The 21,514-nt window shown below is 39.1% G+C and overlaps 1 protein-coding gene across 2 annotated transcripts in view; it reads left to right on the top strand.

Moving 5' to 3' along the window:
- The window catches only part of Vav3 (vav guanine nucleotide exchange factor 3), a 319,658-nt gene that overhangs the window by 209,189 nt on the left and 88,955 nt on the right, over positions 1-21,514 (top strand). For both annotated transcript variants that reach the window (XM_005076659.4, XM_040752019.1), the window contains exons 18-19: positions 7,772-7,797; positions 12,256-12,301. In XM_005076659.4, coding sequence (XP_005076716.1) covers positions 7,772-7,797; positions 12,256-12,301 — 72 coding nt within the window. The remainder of the gene's footprint in view (positions 1-7,771; positions 7,798-12,255; positions 12,302-21,514) is intronic.

Below are 21,514 nucleotides of genomic sequence, written 5' to 3'. Positions count from 1 at the left end.
ATGATTCTCCAGTCTTGCTTAGAACTATTGCTACAGTATTGATTCAGAAACACCACCATTTCTATTTTTTCTGCTTCTCATCTTGTTCCTTCTATAGACTTTCTAAACTGATTTTTCAAAATCCATTGTTATCTTATCACTCACTTAACTGCTGTTCTTTCCGTTTCCTACATAACACTGTCCAAACTTTCCCCCAACAGCACACATACGTCTGTGTCATTTTTCTACCCCTTTTGACCATCCTTTAACTTTCCCAGCTGACGTTGAATTTCTGTCTAGTCGTAGTTCTTCAACTACTTTCCTTATGTATCTTCTTTGTGTTTGTTTTAGTCTCTCATTCCTCATTCTGTTCCGTTTGAAAACTCAGTGCAGATATTACCCCACTTGGAAGGCTTTCTGGTACTCTGCATGCCTGGCCTTTCTTAGCCTACCAATTGTCTGTGTTTTCCTGCCATCTTATAATTAACTTTATCATAGCATTTATCACATTTATTATAATTGCCATCTGGCTGATCTCTCTAATTAGGCTCAACCATGTGCAGTTGATCGTTTGACCTCAGGGAAGACCCGGTGTGTGGATGTATGGATGGATAACTCACTAGAGTGAAAGAGAGATGACTGAGTCACGTTCCTGAGCCCTGAAGATCACTATCATGTTAGATTTAGAAGCAGTGTGGGAGTTTATGGAGGTTTGCTTTCCATTATGGTGGAAAGAGCTTGATAAGATGGTACACACATGAAATAATAAATAATTAAAAACTCTCGTTCTGTGATCCACTGGCTTATACTTTAAGGATGAAATCAACTAAGTAGACCTTCTACATTCCTTTCTGGGTAGTTATGCAAGGAAACACTTATGTCCTAAGCATTGATTACCAAGCTGTACACCTGGGGTACGTTAGTGAGAGGCAAAATAATGAACCAGCTCACACAACACCTGGTGCAAAAACAAAAAACGAAAAACAAACAAGAAAAAAGACTTCTTACATATAAATCTATTTCCTGATCCACATTGTTAGGATTCTTATTTGGCTCTTATTGCTACCCCTAGGTGGAATATGCCCTCTTTTCCCCTTAGCAAGTCAAAATCATCCCTTCCTTTTCTTAGTTCCTGCCCCACTTCCTTACCAATCATTAACATCACCTTCATTGCCAGACGGTCATGTGCATTTAATTCTTTAATTAGCTTAGAGGGAAGGGCTCCTTTAGCTTTCCAAGGTTAGGCTGTACTGATAGGTGAAAACTCCCTCACTCCAGTCTCTAGTAGTTTTAAGGTTTAATTCAGTGAGCTCACACTCTTTACTGGGAATTCATAGGTTCTCCAGAGCAGGTCCCCCCACCAAGCCTGTGGTCACCCAATTCCATGTGTGCCTACCAGCGTGTCAGGATGTCAGATTTTTACACACATGTCCTGGAAACAAACATTTTTTAATCACTGCAATTGGTGAACAGTATATACATGGCCTCAGCTCAATTCCATGGGAAGCTGGATTGTAATAGAAGATTGGGACTCCACTCCAGAGAACATTGTTGTCTCTGCTGCCCTTACTTTCTCTTGTAGGTTATATGTGCCTTGAGTTTAGAAGGGACATATGGGGAGTATGTTTCTTATCTTTTGAATCCATCCCTTTGTACCAGGTCCAAGAGGACACTTAAAATCGAGTTATGACTTTCCACATAAATAGAACTCTTTCAATATAAACACAGTTCCAACAATGCAGTATATGACTAAACATTAACCACCAGTCTTTAAAGATCTCATACCCCTTTGATCGTGGAAGTTAGCCTTATTGTTTAGATGTTGTCTTCTTTTGGTTTAGAAACCTTTTTTATTTCACACTCTATTAGCTTTCAAATCTATTGCGTCTTCATTCACCCTGGAAATAATAATTACTTGGTAAAAGATTGCATTTTTGAATGAAGCAATCTATTCATATTAATACATGACCATGACAGATTATTACTTTAAGTACATCTGAAGTGTGAGAAAACATGCATATATATTTTTTAAATAAGACAAACTCTGCAAGTTGAAAACAAAATTGAAGGTAGGGTAGTCATCTTGCATCTTAATGCCTGGGGATTTGCATGGACATAAATAAAGGCCAGGAAGGAAATTCTACTCTACCTCTTTTGTTGAACCCGACTTGACTCCTGCATGTTCATGATAGAAGCTTTGATGATCACTACTCACACAGGCTCTGAAGTCTGTGCCAAAACTTTCCAGCGATAGTAATGAATAGCTATAAGCACCATTATGTGAGACGCTAAGCAAGTTACTGCAAAGCTGATGCAATTCTAGAGTGCTGTTTCCTTCTCATAGTACACCAAGGGGGAAGGTCTAATCCCAGAACGCAAACTTTAGGGTCATTTAGGATCTTGCTTGTTAGTAACATGTGACTAAGCCCCCTTGGCCCCCTTCCTACCCTGACAATGATCACTACAGCATATAGCTTATTTTTTCATCTTCTAGATTAAACAAAGAGGGTAGCATTGGATGCAGATATCACTGGAGCAGACAACTTTGGCTCGATGTATCTTTTCCTTCAGTAAGAATGCAAGCCTCAGCTGCTCTAATATTTAACCGAAGCAGATTCCCATTTGCTTATCTGTTTAATTGTGCCTTTATCTAGGTCAGGGACTGCTCCTGCAGCTGCTGTAGCCAACTCTAATAGGGACGAATTTACCTTGGTAGCCTAAAACTTAAACCTGAGAGATTGTTACCTAGAGCCTGTACCACAAATTGGCATCTGAAACCAGCTCTTTTATAAATAGCATTATATATTTTAAGATGAGGTATAACTTGTAGAGTAAAATGTTAGTTCAGCCTTCTACCACCAGATATTTTTATCATGTTACTTAGTTCAACATAAACTGAGCCTTGATCTCTGATTTCATTACTAAGAAGTGACTATGCTTCTGTGTAAGGGCACTTTTTGTGTAATTGAGTCATCTTTTTTGATTCATCAAGAAAATGTTATATGTAAGAATAGTTATTTTGCCTTTCACTTTCCCATTGGGGTCAGCTTAGTGATGTATTAATAATTGTTACAAATAAAGAATAGGAAACTGTTGTGTGATTAGATTCAAGGTGAAATCAAAGCTTCTCCCCCAAATACTATTTAAGTCTATGACTTTCTGTTTTTTTTCCCAAAGCACCATTGTAGACCAGAGCAGTCAGCATAGCATTCACTTACCATCTTCCTAACATTGTTCAATCCTGTTGTAGGTTTTCTAGCAATTGCATGTTAGCCATGAAGCCTAGGTACCTTCCATTATAACATCAGTAATTGCTTTTATGTGACCCCTCTTATGGCAACCAATCTTACTGGGCATTGGTTTGCTTAGTCTTAAATAGAACTTCAGATAAAAGACAAAGCAAATTGTGTAATAAGGTATGAATTGAGAGTCACTTCTATTGGGAAGAAAACAAACATAACAGGACTGGTAAATAAAAAAATAACAAGACTAAATTTGGTATTTAAACAAGTATATTATGGAATGTGAATCTAAAACCTCACTAAAAATAATTTATCATACCCAAATATGTCTACTGAGGTCTACTGGCTTTGGAGATAGAATTCAGCAAAGGTTCCAAGCACCTTAGTTACATCACTTCTTAGAATTACATTAAGTCAGTTGAGACATGATGAAAGAATACAAGGCTTAAACCCCTTGAGGGCCTGTAAGTCACCATCTAGAAAGGTTCCTGAAAGGGTAAGAACATTTTATTGTTTGATCAATAGGAGCCTGAGAAATAGGCTGCAGGGTAAGGACGAGTTGAGGATTAAAAACTTTTAGAAACTTGAAGAATTGAATAACTATCTTAAGAAAGTTCCCACGAGAAAAAGGAGATAGAAAGAAAAAGTGATTTTTCTTCATCTCTCAGTCAGCAATCTTTCTTCTAGGTCAGAATTCAGCCAAATACTTGGTGATAACCAGCCCTTATTATCCAAGATGTAGTTGCTGTCCCATCCACACACAGAATCTTCTAGCAATACAACCTCCTGCCACAGTAGATTTGGATTCATGCCAAGAGAAAGTAAAGGATGGGACTGAAGGCTTCAAAAGGAGATCAACTTTCCCATAGAACACTCCTTGGGGAAGGTAGTTGATCCATTTTTTCAGTCAGAGTAAGCTTTTACTTTGAAATATATCTGAACTAGTAGAGTATTTGACTAAGAGTTTACTTTGAAATATATCTGAACTAGTAGAGTATTTTCCTCTTGTATTACCATTGCATTACTATACATTAATGAGTTATTGAAGTAATGTTTATGTGAATTAAGATTTTTGTCTATAAGGGATTCAAGTCCAGTTTAATGTTATTGTGACTGTCAAAAATTCAAAAGTATGAGCCAAGGATCCTGGCTAAGAATATCTGAACAGAACAGATTATAAAACAGAAACTTACTATATGATATGACGTCACAGGAACTCAGATTTTTAAGAACGTATTTTTGTGTTTTATCTAACAGAGCCAGTTCAGAACACTGGCTACTCTGTGACAAGTCTATGGCAGTAAGGAGCCCATGTCCCTGTTGGCTGTGGGGATGGGGAATAGACAGTGAAGGGGAAGGCCAGTACCATGTAAGGGCTTCTGTGACATTGGAGCTGGAGACTCCTCATCCAGCTCTGAGTCCCTTCCTGTTTTTCACCTGGCTTACACTGAGAGGCTTTGTATGAAGCGATTCTCAGTGCCTCAATGCAGAGTAGTGAGGAAAATTGATTTCCTTGGCATTCCCCCAAAGCAGGCAGGCAGGCAGGCAAGCAAGCAGGAGATTGTGGGAAGTTGAGAAAATGGAGGGAGAACATTTTGAGTAAACTGAATCAGCCTAGTCTTAGTTGTTCTTCACTGGCATTAGTCTGATTTCAGACATGCCAGACCCTTATGCCTTCCTGAGCTCTGTGCTTACTAACACTCATGCCAAGAAATGACCACCTTATAGCCAGCCCTACATCATGAGAGGGTAAGGGCTTGGGAAGGAGAGCCTTCTGTCCTCTCATGGGGAAGAGGTACAGTTGTCTGCATAGTAAGGTGGAAGCCTTAATTCCATTGTTTTCTTCTCTTTTCTTCCTTTCTTTCTTTCTTTCTTTTTTTTTTTTTTTTTGAGTTTTCAAGACAGGGTTTCTCTGTATTGTTTTGGAGGCTGTCCTGGAACTCGTTCTGTAGACCAGGCTGGCCTTGGACTCACAAAGATCTGCCTGCCTCTGCCTCCCGAGTGCTGGGATTAAAGGCGTGCACCACCAAGTCCATTGTTTTCTTTTCCTAAGCAGGGCCCCAAGATCCCACAAGAGTCATGTGTCAGTTTTATTCAACAAATAATTCGTTATATAAAGGTTGTAAAGACCTACTTCACAAGGGCATTAAAACACCCCCATGCAAAGAATCTGAAAACAAAAAAAGGATTTTTTAATTAAAATTAAGGTGCATATTCAGCCACAAACTCCAAATGTGGCAGATGTGAGAAGCCCCCATGTGGGGGAATCTCTCTGCTGGAGCTTTCCTTAGTTTCCTTACATGGGAAGCTTAAGCTCTGTCCCTGCACTTTTTGATTGGTACTTTTGGCTGTTATCTGACTAACTCACTGGTGGAAGAAGATGGTAGTTTAGGGTCTCCTGGAATACAGAGGATTTTTTGGGTACACTGATGAGCTGGTGACTCCAGGTGCGCTTCTAAGGAAACAAGCTCAGAGGCTGGGGTGATGGTTCAGTGGGGCAAAGGCTTGTCGGACAAGTGTGAACATCTGAACACACACAAAAGCTGAGTGTAACCCAGCACAGAGAGATGGAGACCAGTGGATCTGGGGAGCTTGCTAGCTAGTCAGCTTGCCTTTCTGCAATGCCAAGCTCTAGGCTCAGGGAGACCCTGGATCAAAGAGTAAAGTGGAGAAACTATGAAGGAAAACATAAGGTTTCAAAGTCTGTTTGTCACCACACACAGGTAAGTTTATCCACATGGATATACCACCATCACCATGACCAACACACACACACACACACACACACACACACACACACACACACACACACACACACCCAGTCAGAGAGAGATAGAGAGACAGACACACAGAGACAGAGAAAGACAGACAGACAGACAGACTGACACACACACACACACACACAGTGAGAGACAGAGACAGAGAGACAGACACACAGAGACAAAGACAGACAGACAGACAGACAGACAGACAGACAGAAAGACACACACACACACACACACACACACACACACACACACACACACACTGTGTGGAACTTTGGAGGCAAACCAAACCAAACCAAACCAAACACTAGAAAACACAATTCAATTAATCAGCATTGGTAGCCTGGCTAAAGGATAACTCTCACAGCCCCCCCCCCACCAGCTGACTCTCACAGGTCTTAGATACTCTATAAGCATGTTTCTACAAGGAATGGAAGTAAGCCAGCCTTCTGCCCGGGAATATTCCTTTGTAAAGGCCGAATTCAGGCCTAGCAAAAATACCTTCATAGGAGGCCCTCAGTCATCTGTGAAGCTAGGGTGATGGGATTTGAGGGTGACAAAGAGGGCAGACTTAGCTTTCCTCAAGAAGGTGACTTTCTGCTCATGGAGCTTCCATTCCCACTAATCTGGAGTTGTCCTTTAAAATGGAAAAAAAGAGAAAAAGGAAAAAGAAAAAAGTGAAAACCCACAAAGGGACCTCCTGTTTCTTGCCCCAGGCATTGTGCTTGGGTAAGCAGCCAGCTCAGCAGGGCAGGTGTCCTGGTAGGACTTTCCCTGTGAACTCTGGCCATGTGGCGTCTCGCAGCCTTTTAAGGAAGTATCCTACAGAGCTCCTATCTAGGCCTGCCTGTGCTCACATCCTCTCTTCTTTGGTTGCATCTTTTTCCTCCCTCAGGTTCTTTCTTAGAGGTTATTTCAGATGGGAAAATGCAGGCATGGACTCCCAGTGGTGAGGGATTTTTACTCTGTCTGGAGAAGTTAGAGTGTGTTTAGATGCTGCCAGATGTAGGGAAAGGAAGCAGAAAGACTCCTATCAGTTTTCCACCTGCAGTGTGTGATCTTACTCTGATATCCTTTGACCCCTCAACCAGGTTACTCACCTAAAGGGCTCAAGTCTCGGCGAGTGTGAATCAGCTTTAGGAACAAAACTATAGTTAAAAAATGGTGTTGTGCCTGTTTATAAATATGGGAAGTAAAGATGAAACAGGTTGGAACTGAATCCTGACTGAGGTTTTTGTTGTTGTTGTTTTGTTTGTTTTTTAAGTTTCTATCTGTAAACCAGAGTATACTTTAACTAAAATAAAATTAAGAATTATTACCACTTAATTGAAATTTTCTCATGTGGAATGCTGTGCTGTGCTAAGTTTGCAGCTGCAGGAACTAGTCTGTACAATACCATTTACTAGTGTGTTTAGATCTTAAAGACAGATGTGTTGAAAGAAAGACTTGCAACTCAGGATCGTGCATATAAATTTAGTGCAAGTCCTTCTTTTAAAGGAGTTTTATGAGGCTAGATCGACATTGCTTAATAAACAATTGAAAAAGTTAAGCATAGCCCACAAGTCATTTAGAAGTATGAGTCACTCTCCTGACAAGCCAATAAGGTAAGAGAACCCAGGTTGCAAAACAATTACTAGCCCAGCCCGAGGGACCCTGGAAATATATTACAGGTATCAGTTAAGAAAACAAAGCGGTAGTGTTTGGCCACTCTGCAGAGGACAAGCTAAGGCTGCTAACCAAACCAAACGACTGCACTGACAATGCCAATTTTTACATTTGTTTCAGAACCAGGACCATTCAAGCCACCAGAGGTAAGACTGACATTTAAACTTTTTAATGTAAGCTTTGCCTTTCAAGGTGTTTGCTAACTTAAGCAGGCTTGAGCTCTGACAGTGTTAAATGTGCCTTTTCCGATGAATAGAGTGAAACAGAAATGGAGGGAGCTGCCAGGTGCTTGTCAAAACACGAATGGAGTCAGGAATTTTCACAGTTGTTGTCTGGAAGCCTTAGGTTGAGGATAAAGGTGAATATTTTACTCTACTACTGAATGGAGTAGGGGCTCTGTGGAATGGGAAGGGCGGCCCTCTCCTCGGGACCATGCTAGACCGATCACCCTCCGTGAACTGTTGTTTCACTGCCCAGTGGTAACCTCTGAGAATTCTGCCACAATTCCAGGAATATGGGTCCCTGCTTCTAGAAGTTTCCCCTTCTGCACAAACTTGGTCAGCCTTGTGCCCCATCATCAAATCAAGGTCTGAGGACATTTCTTTTGGGTTTAGCACAGCCTAACTCCCAACAAGTTAAAAAATAAAAGTATGGTTCAGAATAAAATCAATTCGAAAATGGAAAAAATATAAAATATAACAAATTCTGCACCACCATGATTTTGGCTATCAATCAAAAGTATAAATTTTACCTGACTCTGCAAAAATACCATAGCAAAAGTTTAAGTTAAAGATTAGCAGAAGAAATTAAATATAAAATGGGTGTGAAATGAGTAAAAAATTGGGTTGCCTGAGAATTTCAGAATGCAAGAATGGCAGTCTATTTACTGAAATGATTAGCATACTCCGGTCGTCTGTCTTTGAAAATGCTTCCAGTTTCAGCACTGAAAAGTATAGTAAAATAAAACACCTGTAGGTGACATTATTGGTATGCTTTTTTCCAGCTAGTATTGATATAGTTGGTGAAAATACGAAAAGCGTGGGGAAATGCCTTCAGAGGCCCCTGCCGCCCTCCTTTTGTGTACGTGCATAACTTCTGCAAGCAGGATGTCAAGGGTGTGGTACAAGGGACCTCGTGGTAGATGCAGCCACGCAGTGTGCTAGCTGTGTGGGTGTTAGGACCGAGAGTTTAGACCAAGGACCATGTAATAAGGCAACGATATTTTCTGAAACTAATAGAACAAGGACTTACTGCAGGCTAATGCCAGTTACCCTACAATTTCTGTCACTGTGTCTTAGACAGGAAGGGAAGTTTTTGTATCAAGGGTGTCAGGATTCTCCCTGTAGCACAAGACCTTACTAAACTGGCTGCTCTGAGATTATTGGGAAAGATACCGTGTGGAGCCTCCAGCTTCAACTCAAAGTTACTCCACATTTATTCTATTAGACTCATGTATTCTTTTTGTTTTCCCTGAGAAAATGATTTCATTTGGTTTCAAGGAAGTAATGCGAAGTGGGTGTATTTGCAGAAGGAAAATGTGCTAATAAGAAGTAGTTAATCATTCTCACATGATATTAAATAATTCTCTCAGACGCATTTATGCCCTTAAAATTACATGTGAGCCTATTAATAAAAAGAAATTAATTTCCATGTTGAAAATTTTAAAATGTAGCATTGGCGTTGTAGTGATTTTCTTAACTTTTGAATGTAGTAAGTGCAGTTTTCATTGAACGTGTAACTTCACTAATAACCTCCACTTTGTCTGGATAGAAGATTATAGTATGCTCCAAGGCCAGCCAATTCGCTCGGGAATGGCGTCATTTTAGGAAAAGTATAGCAGAGAACATTAAAAAGGTGGTTTTTATTGTGTCTCCTTTCTTGCACATCCCCCTCCCCCACCCCTCCTGTGCTCTTCTGCTTCCCCTTTAGTGCAGGTCCTTGTAGGATTGTGAGTTTTTGTCTGAAAACCCCCACTGCATTCTGAAGGCAGGTCAGGCTTTTCCATAGCCACACATCCATAGCTTGCCTAGCTGTCCGTCTGTGCTCACTTCACATGCCGTCTAGGTGGTCACAGATCCCCTGACTATACAAGGCAAGCTTATCCTCATGTGTCTACTCGGCCCCTTTACCCCAATTCCTGCTGTGGAAGGACCAAAACTAAAACTAACTTCCATACAGCAAAGGAAGCTTTCCCTCCTGTTGTTGGTTAAAACTCACAGAGAGAATTAGTTTCCCCAAAGAGGCGAGAAGACCAGGAGAGTTTTGGACAATAAAACTACTAAATAATAATAACAATAATAATAATAATAATAATACAAGACAGTTAAGCAAGAAATAATTACCAAGTGCTTATAAATTAGGTTTGCCTCCCCAACCCCTCTGGGTAGATCAAAGGAGACCCAGACTCCAGAGAAATGACTCTCTTGTCTCCTGGGCTTGTGACTTGAGAGCTCTCAGGCAAGACAACCACCTAGTTCCTTCTCATCTTCTACCTGCAGTTCGGGTCTGCCCAGTCCTCTCCAGACTTTTGAGAAAACAGGCAAACAAAGCTGTATTAGAGTCAGGGACATTGAATTCTATATCTCAAAAAGATTTAAAAATGTTTTTGATTTTTAAGGTAGAAAATGCTTTTGAGGTGTTGTTAACCACAGATTTTCCAGTTGAACTTTGTTTAAATAGATCGGGTTTCCCTTTACTGCCTGCTTTTCCTACAGAAACATTTCTGTTTTGAGGGAAGGAAATGACTTTCCAGGAGGGAGAACATAGAACAGTCAGTAGGGCAAGCAGGTGCAGTCACGCATGCCGGCAGTCTCAGCTCCTGGGAAGGGTGAGGCAGGAGGAGCTCTTGCGTGTTTCATTCAAGATCAGCTTCAGCAGCGTAAGGAGATCTTGGTTCAAAACCACAACAAAATATAGAAGCTATGGTTTCCCAGAACATAGTCTTTGTGTGAGTTTAAACTTTCATAACTCCACAAGGTTAAAAATGATAGTAACATCAAGGAATCACTTAATGATCTCCAAAACTTCAAACAAATGAACCCTCACCACCATCCCAACGAAGTTCTAGTATAGTTTCTCCTGCAAGATGGAAAAACACAAAGATATTTTGACTTTGAAGTTAACTTCCTTTTCCATATGATTATTAATCGCATTGTGTCACCTACTTTAATATTAAACTCAAGGCAAAACAGGAAAAGACAGTTTGTTGTCAGTTAAGAAGGTGACGGTTGGGGTGAAGCAAATACTGGCATGATAGGCCTCATTGTATATTTTCCTGTTGAATATATCATGAGTGGTGTTGCTTGGTGCCCTTTCTACAGAAAGATCAAACATTTAAAATATAAACTTAGGTTAAAAAGAGTTTGTCTTTGACATCAGTTTTCTTCCGTATTTTCAGAAATGGATCTTTAACTCTTGTGCCTTCCCCTTTTATGTCTTGGCCACCAAGTAGTCCAGGCCAGCAATTTCTCTCACAGTGACCCCTTATAGTGGATTTCCCAGCATGTACCCTGCTTGCTCGACAAAGATCCTATGCAGAGTCTAACAATCCTATTAAGTCTTTTACAAATACGTTTTGAAAGTAGTTGGGGTAAAAACAATAATTACATATTTAAAGTTTATTTTATTTGCATTACCTAATATCCCTGGAATCTTCCAGATATGACTTTGAGCCCCTGGAGAAGGTTAAAAAAAAAACAACCCATGTCAACTTTTAATTATTTGACTCATGAAAAGTGACCTGAGAACAATCCACAGGTTACATGTGTTTCTCAAAGCCAGGGATTCTCTGACTGAAACCATGGCCTTGTACACAATAACAAATTCCAACAAATATAAAAAGAAAATTCCTCTCATGAAAATCTCAATGACAGAGTGGTCCTACATGCAGATTCACATCTGCTTGTGTATCTAACAATAAATAAAGAAATCAATCCTTCATTAGTGAGATTACTAATGTTAGCAAAGAATTCAATGCTTGTGAAATCAAATGGTAATCATGCATTTTCAGATTTAAAAATCCCTTGTCTTGCTTTCATTGTGTTCAGTTTTCCTTAGGAATTCTTTTTCCGTAGTGATCGATTTTGTGCTTCATGAGCTGCTTGTGTTTTGTTTTTTTAAGATACAGTTCACATCTGTAACTAAGCACATTATCATTTGGACGTTTTGTTGGAGCCCGTGCTTTGGGTCTTTGGTTTGAGACTGTGTGCCTTTTTCAGTCACTGGCTTATACTTCAGTTAGAATTTTTACAGATCTTCCTAAGACTGTGTTATTGATAGTTCTTTGCTGGATCGATGGAGTTAGTCTTTCTAGTTTCTGTAATCCCATGATTTTAAGAAATATTGGGTCAGGTTACATAGATTAGGCAAACAAATGTGTTTCTTTTTGTGTCAATGACTTTGAAAATGTAATGATATTCTAATGGAAAACTTATCGGAGGACTTAAATTATAAACGCAAACATCAAAACCACATTTTGTTTACATTTAGCCATGTTTTTAATTGGAACTAAGGCAACATTGATTGCCAGAGCATCAGTGTGGTAATGATTTTATGCCATGTTACTAACGTGTCTTTGTGTTGTTTTGTTTTACTTTTCTACACAGAAACGGACCAATGGACTCCGGCGAGCTCCCAGACAGGTGGACCCAGGTGTGTTTCTCATTATATATGCTATGATAAAGATAACTCCAGCTAAGTGATTATGAAAGTATACAGGAATGGATGTGGGAAGTTGGCTGCATTGCTGGCCTTTGTTCCCACAGTTTGGTCTATACCTGTGACCAGGAGGTGAAGGTTTAAAGTACAAATCTTTCCTGGGTGATCAACTCCCAGCTCTGTGAGCCTTCCACAGTCAGCAGGCAAGCTGGTTATTTGCTTACTGAATAGCCTCAGGGTGCCTGCATAATGCTAACATACCCAGCACCCTCCCCGTTTTCCTCTTAAATCAGGTAACAAAAACAACTAACTCACTGCCACTTAAAAATAGTGTGTTCTAAGAGAGTAAGGGAGAGCACACAACTGCTACTTTCCTCATTTGGGGACGTTTTCTTATTCTCTATCTGTATGATTTGTATCAGGAATGTGGTTGTCAGGACTCTGTGAACAAGTGTTCTCTGGAGACCAGTGATTCAGCTGCAGAAAACAGTATTTTTTCCTAACTTTGTGGTTCGCCCCTCTCATTATCCTAGTATAATAATAATTATTTTTTTAGACATTAAGAAATGCCTTCTACAGTTTAATCCCTGAACATTTTGTTTTGTGCATGATCCCATCCTTGGAGGTGTAAAAGGTATTCATAGATAAAGCATCTAAATACATGCATTTGATTCAAGTCCATCAAGTGGACTGTGAGTTGCAGGGTAGCCTTGCTGGGAAGTGATCTGGATTTCTGTTTGGCTTTGTGTTCTCATCATCAGCACTGCTCATCTAGCTGTAAAGTTGCTTTTTCAAAGCATAACATCTTTTAACTGAAACCACACCCTGACTGGCCCTGCCGGTTTATGAGATGGCAGAGATTATGGAAGCCCTGTTGCCTCTGGCTAGAAGTTGCCTCCTTTACATCTTGAGATGGGTTTAACTACAGAACAAAAGGGATGCCATTGGAAAACACAGGGTTCTGTTTTCCTTTTTGATAGTTCTGACTTTCCCAAGCCTTGGCAGGGGTCTATGTGATGACATTTAGAAGAGACTTCATTTGTTGTATTTAGTAGGACTATGTGATTGCATGAGTGATTTTTTTGTTTGTTTATTCATTTTGTGTGTGAGTTGTATTTCTCTTTCAGAAAATAATCTGGCCTTTAAAAGTGTTATTTTGAAATTTCTTTTTCACCTCTGTGCATTTTTATTTAGTCTACTTCCTTCTAGAGAAATGCATTTATTTATAGTGTCAGAAGATGCACATTTATCTCTTTGCAGTTTTACTTCACAACCAGTTTTCTACAGTCTTTTTAAAGGAAAATATAGCGAATTTTCAGATTATAAATGCAGCCAAGTAGATCGGTAGCAAAATAACTGCATACCACTTTATCCTAAAGTACTTTGCGAAGAATAAATTTACAAATATACAAGAAGTACTTGTGTACACTTTAGAATAGTTTCCTGTAGCTGTGATTTGTGCATGTGAGTGCATTTCTCATTCTTCACATTTCTATGGGAAGTGGATGGGTGATGATCTTGAAGCTGCCGTGAGGCTCTGCATGTCCTGCCTTTACCACTCTTGGATTTAGGCCCCAGATCACTGTCTGGCTTGGCTGCCTTTCATGTCTGCCTCCTTCTGCTGACCTGCGGTGTTTCTTTGCTCAGAATGAAGCCTCCTTTGACAATCCTCTTGTGATCCACTGATTTTACTGTCGATCAGCAGGTTTTCACAATTCTTGGGAGACGTTTATCCAAGATTTTTAAAGAATATCTGTGCCACTGAGGCAATATGCACACAGAGTGCCCTAGGAGCATTGCTTGCCCTTTATATTTTGGCTGTGGAGGTCCATTTGAGCCCCCTCCTCTGTTCCCCATTTCTAACTAATCCCATGGACTTCTCCAAGTTCTAGTACACGATTGCTTTCTAGAATCCCATAAAGGCTGGGCTGTAAAAAAATAAACTATTTGGGGGGACCAAGTATACCGACTTCATCAGGTTCAAATTTCACACATGGGTCTTTTGTGTTGGAAAGGACTTTACTGAATAGTTGTGTGGACAGAAAACTAATGTATACTATACGACTTGGTGAGTGACTGTGTGTTTTTCCTTAGGTGTCAATTCTCATGCTTTATTTATTAATATTAAACATTTTGAATAAAATATATCACTTTCCTTCCTCCAAACTCTCCCAAGTCTCCCCGCTTCAACTCCTTCCATAACCCCCAAATGATAGCCTCTTCTTCCCAATTATTATTATTACACTATTGTTACAATTATTATTGTTAAATCTGAGTTTGTTTTTGTTCTTTGTGTACATATGGTTTTAGAGCTCATCCCTGGGAGATGCTAACTCTCACTCTCTCGGCAATCGTAAATTACCTATAGTTATTTACCAAGGAGTATGATCCCATAGGTTCAACCCCTCCCTAGTTAGTATGTCTATTGATATTGCCACTGTTCATATCTTGATTATGTAGCTATTTCTGTGAGCGATTGATGCACAACAAACAGGGACCTTTGTGCCCCTTCTTTTACGTTGGTTCCTGACTGTTGAGGCAAGAGTTGAGACACAGATGTGTCCATTGGGACTGGGCTCCCCTTGATCCATTGAGTCTTCATTGTGACCAGTTGTGGTTTTATGTGATGGTCTCTCTTTGCTGCAAAAAGAAGCTTCTTTGACAAGAGGTGGTAGCCACACTTAACTGAGGGTATAAGGATAATGTTGGCTATAGTAGATTTACCCTAAAATCTGTAGCCTCACTAGCCTCAGTATGAGGCATGGTTTTCCTCCTGTTAGTGGGCCACAATTCCAATTAGACAACAGCTGGTTACCACTAACATGTGAGTGCTACTTATTTCACCTTTATGGATATCTTGCCATGCTGGTTACTGTTGTGATTTCATAGGTATTATAGCTGGCCAGGAATATTAGTTGCCTCTCTCCCTTAGTAGCTTCCAAGTAGCATGGAAGCTAGGCCACGGTAAGGAGGTTTTCAAGTTATATCCAGCTTAAATAAACTGCCCTGTGTCTGAGAGTGCAGTGATTCAGCAATAGGAGTTTACCTTCAAGTTTTGAGAGGCAACCAAGGACAACAGTCCTTGTTTTGGCTTCATGTGGCCTACCATGACTAACCATTCAAAAGGAGATTTCTCATGCCTGGCACCGGGATTTGTTAATCAGCAGTACTTGTGGGGAATATTGTTAATCCTAGTGTCACAACTTCCTTTGAAATGTGTGTGTGTGTGTGTGTGTGTATACACTTATATGTATCGTATATGATTTTAGGTAAGTATGTTCAATACATATCCTTGGGGCTTTATCAAACAACCTTGGTGACATTTGTCCCTTTCCCTCCTTTTCCTTCTGTATTGACCTCCCTCTCACGTTCCCATTTGGAACCACCCTCCCCGTTTCCCCCTGTCACATCACCTGTATCATGCTGCTTCCTTACCGTTTGAATTCTACCTGTTGATATAGTAATGAACCATGCCATGGTCTAGTGTTGGAAGTGTGGCTCTGAAACACGTTTGAACTTTAGGCTGGACTTTGCTCCTTCCTCACCCTTTTCAGCTCGCTTCCCCTCGTATGCTCTGCTTCTCATATTTATGGAAGAAGACTTGTATAAAACCTGTCTCACAGGTGTGAGTGTCATGTGAGGTGGCAGATTAAACAGTACTTTGGAAAGTGCTTAGGAAACAGTAAATACTCATTGGTGGCAATAATTACGTTGATTAATTTGTTCTACAGCAAGCTATTTAATATTGGACCTTTGTCAAGTGGGAAATCAATATTGGCAAGTTAAATCTTTGAAAACAGATGCAATTGTATATTGAATTTATATTGAAACAAGAAGTTGCAGCCTGCTGTAGTGGTGCACTCCTTTGATCTTAGAACTAGGGAGGCAGAGGCAGCTTGATTTCTGTGAGTTCAGCCTGGTCTACCTAGTGAGTAGTAAGACAGCCAGAGCTACAGAGTGAGACCCCATTTTGAAGAAGTAAACCAACAAAGTTTCATAATCATAGTGATTTTCATATTTTCTTTTGTTTTCTAAACAACTTTAACAATCTTTTTATTTATCTTTACTAAAAGATACAATAAAGAGCCATGGTTGAGAATGATTTATTTTGGGTATAATTATTAGAATTTATTCTTTCAATAAAGACAAACTCTAGTTGAAAAAATATGTTTTTGTTTTTGTTTTTGTTTTGTTAGTGGATTTCTAGCAGAACCCCCAAAACATGAGAGCTACATGTTTGTGTTATGTCTTGTCTGGGCACTTAAAACATTCTACTAGTAATTGTCTTGTCTGTCTACTAGTAATTGTGCCTAGTCTTTATATACCATGTTCACAATGCTTTCACTGTTTTTCCTTGTTCTGTTCTGGGCTAAGAAATTGTTTTTTAACAATTTTTAATTCTAGTTAAATGTAATAATACATCACATGCAAATTCTGGTAGCTCCTTTGAATGACTTATATGTAGCAGAGTGTTTTCATCAGTTTGTACCTCTCTTCCTGAGACAGATGTTGGTATCAGGACAATCAGACTTGTACAGACAGATCAATTATTTCAGGAACTTGGAGGTGCTGAGCCTTTTTCAAGAACATGAGATCATAAGTCTCAAGTAAATCCAGCACTGCTATAATATTTTTCACCTCAAATGGCACTCAAGGTCAAAGTTACCAATTAAATTTTAATATTTAGTTTTAAAATTTTCCTTCTTTCTAGTATTGGAGATTTAAGATTGAGTTTTGTTTGTGCACAGTATATCTGTGTGTTATAGCAAGTGATCTTTACACTGAGTTCATATTTTTAGACTTTTGTAAAATTGCCATATATTCGTGGAACTCATAACCTCTTGTATATGAGTCCACAGTCATTAACTTTAAAAACAAATGAGGCTTTTTAATTCTTTGTTGTGCTGTCTAAAGATTAGATGTTGAGGATGGATAATGTTTTGGTAGCTCCCTCTACCAAGCATAAGCTGCTTATGTGTATTGTTATAATGTTTGACTAATAAATGATCAGATAAGGGCTAAGTGGATGAATCTTTTCAGGGAACAAATGCTTGTGTGCTTATTATTGCCTTCCAGATTATAGAAATGATAGCCATGACTTGGATAGACTGTGTTCTTATACCCTTAGGAGTTGTCTTCACCATGTCTTAGCAGATACATCTTCAGTGATGATCATATTCTCTTTCAGATGAGTTGGACTGATATTCATGCTCTTCCTGCCTTTATGTGAAGACATAATTCAAGTAATCTGCCACTATCAACACATGCCTCATGTGATAGCCAAAGTGTTAGTTTTAAAAACAACATGATTCCCTGTCTTGAAAAAAACCAAAAACCAAAAAAAAAAAAACCCACCAAAATATGGTCTTTCTCAATAATATATTTATATTCTAGGTAGGAACGGAATAGATAAAAACACCAGGTTTCAGTTGGGGATATATATATATATATATATATATATATATATATATATATATAGAGAGAGAGAGAGAGAGAGAGAGAGAGAGCTGAGAGTTGTAAGGAAATTTAACATTGTGTACTATTCTACATATAGATCTTTTGGACTATGCTATAACACAGTATCTTATAAAATAGTCTCATAGGAAAATATTTTTAATTACATAGTCCATGCAAATAAGCTAAATGAAATTAGAAAAGATAAGAAACTGTGGGCTCAGATTACTTTTAAACCGATTTATGTGTAGATATTTTACATTTATGTAAATAAACATTTTGTTCTGCTGGCTTATGGTATTGAATTGGAATTTAGTATAGTTTTCCTTGGTGCTTTAATTTCAAAGGATTGTATTCCAAATATAAATAGAATTGCTGACTTCCTTTACATTTGATTTTAAACAGAACACTTATTCAATAGAGAAATCTTATATTTTAGTTTCCAAGTAGAAACTAGTGATGAGAAAAAAAATCCTAGAAGCCCATTATTTTTAAAATTGTGGCTCTAAAAGCTTATTTTTAAAATGATCCTTTTCTAAAATGAGGGAAACAAATCTACCTTCTTGATGGTTTTTGTGAGTGAGCCTTTGTTTGCAATCAACAAGAAACAAATTCCATAGATTGTCATATTTCCATATTAATCAGTCATTCCTACTGATATCTATTCTGTCATCCCTAAATCTAATTTTCTATTAAATATATAAATCCTACCCTAAATGGCGGGAGTATAATTGTAAATGTGTAAAAATATATTTCTCATTGTGAGAAATACACTTGAAAAAATAAAAAAGGGGCAAGGAGAAGCCCGTGATTAAGATTCATTGCGGAGGAATGAGAAATCCAAGCTGTGAACGAAGCTGTAGAGTGTGCTCTGGTTTTTAAAATCGCTGATTTTCCTCCAAGCTTCTATTAAACCACGAACAATAGACTAGTTTTGCACTGAGGCAGTTGATCCCCTTGTAGTTATTTTTCAGGACTACTTTTCTAATTCCCTTTGCCAGAATAACAGACTTCTGAAATGAACATCATAGCACCTAGCTCATGTCTCTTTTGGTTTGAGGATTTATTTCTCCTTTTCAGGGCTCATTCTGAGTTCACAAAGAACCACTACAGCTTTCTGGCAGGTCTGCACATGCCTTGCCAAGCTGGTCTTTCATACAGCACAGGTACCTCTAGAATAGGAACAAAGGGGAAGTGAATATTCATAGATATACACGGGGGGCCTTTTAGATGGCAAATAGTATCAGTAATGTGATTATTTAGATAACAAAATATTTATGCTATAATATACAGAATCTACTTAAGGGTCACTTATAAACTTGTAGCACAATCTTATTGAAAATGTTCTCATTAGAAGATAAATTATGCATTTATTAAACGGTTAGAAAAGCATCCCAAAAAGGAAGTCATAAATGTAGTGAGCTTCTTTGAGCATTTATCATTGATAAAATGTTCTTTGCTTGGAAGATGAGATATGACCCATGTCTCCTTCTCTGTATCTGTGGCCATGAAAGTTCACTACTGCTCCATATAAGAAGACAAACTATGTGCTATGCAATACTAGATAAAAATAGAAATTTCAGAAATTTGTTATAGGCCAATCTCTTCTGAGAGCCAGATAATCTCATTTCAGAACTGAGGTCCCAACTGTTAGATGAAAGAAACCAATTGGATCAAAACTTATTACTCTCCAATAACAGTATTTGGTGTAATATCTAACTGCTCCTAGGAGAGAAGCTATTGATAAATTAGTTTGTGATTATATTATTACCACAGCTCTCTTTACAAATAGGTTTATCACATTAACTGGAACATGGGAGTATGGTTTGTAAAATTCCGGTCAAAATAGCATATTAGTAGTTACTTTTCAACATCATCAAATTGATTTTTTAATTTGAACGAAAAGAAAACAGCTGACCTGAACAAGGGGGAGCTCATGAACCCCCGGACTGATAGCTGGGAACCCAGCATAGGACTGATTCAGACTCCCTGAATGTGGGTGTCAGTGAGGAGGCCTTGGCAATCTATGGGGCCTCTAGTAGTAGATCAGTATTTATCCCTTGCATACGAATGGACTTTGGGAGCCTATTCCACATAGAGGGATACTCTTTGAGCCTAGACCCACGAGGGAGGGCCTAAGCCCTGCTCCAAAGGATATGACAGATTTTGAAGACCCCCCCATGGAAGGCCTCACCCTCCCTGGGGACCAGAAAGGGGATGGGTTAGGGAGTTAGTGGGGGGCAGGGGAAGAGGGGATGGAGAGGGAACTGGAATTGACATGTAAAACAAGCTTGTTCCTAATTTAAATAAAAATAGGTGGAAAAAAAGAATAAAATCTTACCTTTGATTTTTAACATTTGTTTTTACAGATCATTTTTTCTTTTGGGGGACTAACACTTTTTTCTGCATAGCTAAAAGTAATACAGGGAAATTTCCTTGGTTTTTAAGAACATTTTTTTTCCTGGAAGAATGAGAAATAATACAGAACATCTTAGCAGACATAACAGTCACCTTATGATGGGCTGCCTGAGTCTCTGGTATAGGTCTATGAAAAAGATAGTCAGCAGTCTCTGGGGAAGAATTCATTATTAATGGAAGCGAGACAGAGTAGGAGGAAACAAAAGGTTACCAGCTGTATCCGTAATGTCATTAGATTTACAAACTTTCTATGGGATTAAATAATATGAACCATTATGCTTTTGCTTGTGACAATTCAAAAAGTTAAGGAAAAGGGAGGCCAGCATACCAGTATAGGTAAAGCGTCAGTCCCGAGTGCTTTGTTCAATTAGAATTTTATTCAAGGGTTCAATGGGAAACCTTCAACTTCAAGTTTCCCCATGGTGCCTCAGTTCTTCTCTTCCCATTCCCTGTCATCAGGCACCCCAGGCTGGTTAGTCTCATTTCCAAACCAAGATGCTCACATGTAGCTCTCATTGTTCGCTGCCCCAGTAGCCAGTGAATCCAGAGAAAGCCTCTTCTTCTCCAGTTTGCTAAGAATCTAAGAGAACTTTAATTGTTCTGGTCTTGACCAGGTTTTCATCCTGGCAGTACTGCCTATAGTCAGGGTCCCCTGTGGTGGGACAACCTAGTTTCCTCTCTTCCTTCCTTCCAATCTTCCTTGCTGTTCTATGTGTACAGAATTGAGAAGGCAAAGGAGGAAAAAACAACATTTTTCAGACATTTCATCCTTGTGTGTACTGTGGCAGGTTTTCCCACATCTACACGCTTCTGTTACTACTTATAGGTCTTCTAAAGTAAATAAGGAGGCAGAGAAGACCAATAAACCCTGATACAAAAGTGTAGCTTTAGTTGGCAGCAAAGCCAAGAGCAAAGCAGTTCTGTTGTCTCATGGTTGTTTTTCTAACTGTATTCTTGTACCTGACACATAAAGCTGGCGTTCTCCTATGAACACAGGTATTGACCTTTTAGAAGGCAATAGATCTTTGTTCCACTATTACCTACTCAATGTTAGTACAGACTGGTCCATCTGATTAGAAAACAGAGCAAACAAGATCATCAAGTATCATGTTTTGTGGGGACAAATGGGAAGAAGGTGCCCTAAGTCCTGGAAGGGTCAGGAAGGAAGATCACAGACATAGATGTATTACATTTAGGTCATAGCCTGCAGCTGTGACAGCAAATAGTAAGGTAAGGGCAGATCATAACTTTGTCTCTGTTAATCAGTGTGTTGTGTTGTGTGTGTGTGTGTGTGTGTGTGTGTGTGTGTGTGTGAGAGAGAGAGAGAGAGAGAGA

The sequence above is a fragment of the Mesocricetus auratus genome, unplaced genomic scaffold (genome assembly GCF_017639785.1).
Source record: "Mesocricetus auratus isolate SY011 unplaced genomic scaffold, BCM_Maur_2.0 Super-Scaffold_100009, whole genome shotgun sequence".
In the NCBI taxonomy this organism is placed as follows: Eukaryota; Metazoa; Chordata; class Mammalia; order Rodentia; family Cricetidae; genus Mesocricetus; species Mesocricetus auratus.
The sequence above is the reverse complement of the archived record's forward strand: the minus strand, read 5'-3'. Positions and strand labels throughout refer to the sequence as shown.